Source organism: Atta cephalotes (genome assembly GCF_000143395.1).
Source record: "Atta cephalotes unplaced genomic scaffold scaffold00017, whole genome shotgun sequence".
Taxonomy (NCBI): Eukaryota; Metazoa; Arthropoda; class Insecta; order Hymenoptera; family Formicidae; genus Atta; species Atta cephalotes.
This window is the reverse complement of record NW_012130081.1, coordinates 1,773,764-1,776,477: the sequence shown is the minus strand read 5'-3', so window position 1 is coordinate 1,776,477 and position 2,714 is coordinate 1,773,764. Positions and strand designations below refer to the sequence as shown.

At 28.6% G+C, this 2,714-nt stretch overlaps 1 protein-coding gene across 1 annotated transcript in view; it reads right to left on the bottom strand.

The window, feature by feature from the left end:
• The window catches only part of LOC105618511 (heterogeneous nuclear ribonucleoprotein 27C), a 46,581-nt gene that overhangs the window by 33,097 nt on the left and 10,770 nt on the right, over positions 1-2,714 (bottom strand). The window contains exon 6 of the mRNA XM_012200044.1: positions 427-627. Coding sequence (XP_012055434.1) covers positions 427-627 — 201 coding nt within the window. The remainder of the gene's footprint in view (positions 1-426; positions 628-2,714) is intronic.

The following is a 2,714-nucleotide window of genomic DNA, read 5'->3' as shown; positions in this document are numbered from 1 at the left end:
TAAACTAATATATATATATATATATATATATATATATATATATACATCGGTGGTCTACAGATTTATATATAAGTTCGACGAAAATTATTGGCGTGGCCTATGGACTCAAATATGTATTCGGTGAAAGTCATCTGCGTGGCTATGGATTCATATATGTATTCGGCGATGTCTCCTTTATGATATTTTCATTATAAACAAAATACATATTCCGATCACAGCGAACAGCAAGTGCATCCATAAAGAACGTTCTGCTTGTAAGTGCTCCGTACTCAAAGAGTTAATTCTCCCGACTGGACATATAAAATTAGGCTAGTATAAGAAATTACATTGCTGTAGCTAGGCGCAGAATTAGGTCAAAATGGAACTAATTGCGATGCCAAAGGGTGGAAAGAGGAAAGTTTGTTTGACTTGAGCTTGAAGACTCACCCTGCGGGCCAGAGGGGTTCGAGTTGGAGTTGGGCTGCGAGGAGTTAGGCTGAGGGGGCTGGGGTGGGGGCTGGGTCCCAGGAGGAGGCCCATTCTGTGGCATGTTCCAGGAGCTCCAAGAGCCCCCAGGCCCGCCTCCCGCAGCCCCGCCAGTACCCGCCGTGGGCCCGTAGCCCCCTGAAGCGGCCGCCGCCGGCCCACCTGCGATCATCAACCACACAAAACACGTGTCACCGACCGCATGTCATAGCTCACATCATCTTTCTTACCACTTTGTTTAATTTATATTAATATTGTTTTTCTCCAATTTGTTACAAATATAAAGCTGTCTCTATTTCTTTAATGTTAAGAACGCCTCTTTGGCGACATGAACATTCATGCTTGGTTCTCTTAATAAATAGCATGAAAGAAGAAGAAAAGGAAGAATTAAAAGCAAAGATAGGCGATAACAATAATTACACAAGATAATTTAGGCAAATACATTTCAGTAGAGAATACATCTCACTTCTTATATTTTGTAAACTGGAGAAATAAACAAATATCTAAGCATATGCATCTCAACACATCTAAAAAATTAAAAGGAACAATATTGCACTTCGCAAATATATATTGATAAATTTCATTTAACTTTCTATATTTTGAAGTTCTGAATTATATAATAAAAATTGACAAAAATAAAATTAAGTATTTTATGTATACGTAAATTTTATCAAATACAAAGTGCATCATTGAAATTACTGGATGAGACATTTTCCCTTTCAATTTATAAATACGTCTCAGTAACTTTATTTAAATAAGCCTCTTTATTATTTTTATTATATCAGTTTTAACAAATATCAATTTCTTCTTCTTCTTCTGAAGACAATTTTGTGTTTAATAAAGACAGTACTTATTAGATAGCATATGTTGATTTATACATATATATTTTATACATTTCCTAAATATATCTAATATTTTATAAACTGTTAAACTTTTATAACTTTTAAATATATAAAATCAACATGACTAAAATTTACATAAATCAATGTATCTTCTTCTTTATAACAAATGTGGAAAAAAACAAAAAAAAATTCTACAAAAAACAATGTAAAATATTTTTCCAAAAAAATATTGTAAGACAAAATATTAAAACTTAATTTTTTTAATAGTAACTATAATAAATGCTTTTTCAAAAGATTAAAAATAGATTAGTTTTTAATCTTTAATTTAATTTTGTTACAAAAATGTATTATTAAAATAAAATAAAGTTTAATTTCTATGTACGTAATATTTTATTATAATGATTCAATCAATTTTTTATCCTTTTTCTAATTTTTTATAAAAGAGCATATTTCTTTGACGGACGTCTTTCGTGAAGTGCTTAACAAAAACACTCTTTTAAATAATATAAATATTATAAAATAAAATTTGTTTTACTAATATTTCTATGTTTTAATTTTAATATTTTTTATTATAGATAAAGTCTATATATGTATAATAAAAAAATAATTCCAACTACATATTTTGATATACTAACATTCTAATGACTGTAGAGCGTATTTGCCTGAATTATCCTATGGAAAGTTGCTCTTATAGAAAATGTTATTAAACATGTGAATACAACATCGTATAAATTACAACACAGTATAGGTAGCTTCTCTATTTTATAATACATGAATGTGACATTTTTTTCGTAAAATGTAAACATGTAATATGTTATCATACTCAATGTTAGTATTCGCTATCTCTAAGTATATTAGAGATAGCATCGTGTTTTTAATATAGCAATTGGTGCTTTAAGATAATTTAGTGTTAGAAATAAGTGGAGAGTAAGAATATTATTTTAATATAAAAACAGAATCTGTATAAAAATTTAGATTTAAGACTTCTACCTACTCATTTCTTACTTCTGTGGCTATCTTGAATTGTGATATCAAAAAAAACGAGAAAACATTTTTAAAAATTCTTGCAAAATACATTAAAAGTCGATAGAAGACACGCTAGAAATATTGAGAAAATCATAAAGTTATTTATCATCAAAAGAATTATCACAACCCACTACAAAGCAATTTTTTGAAAAAAAAGTGCAAAATTAAATTTTATTTCGCACTATAATATAATAAGATGCGGATAATCTATTTATTATGGTATTTTAAAGAACAAATTGTAAAATGTAACTCTGTAACTTTCATACATTCGTAAGAAACAAACTTTAAAAAAGTCTTATGATAAAATATTTTTCTAATAAGACAAAATGTAAAGAGTAGTACAGATATGAATCCGTATCATACATAAGGTGCAGATGAGTT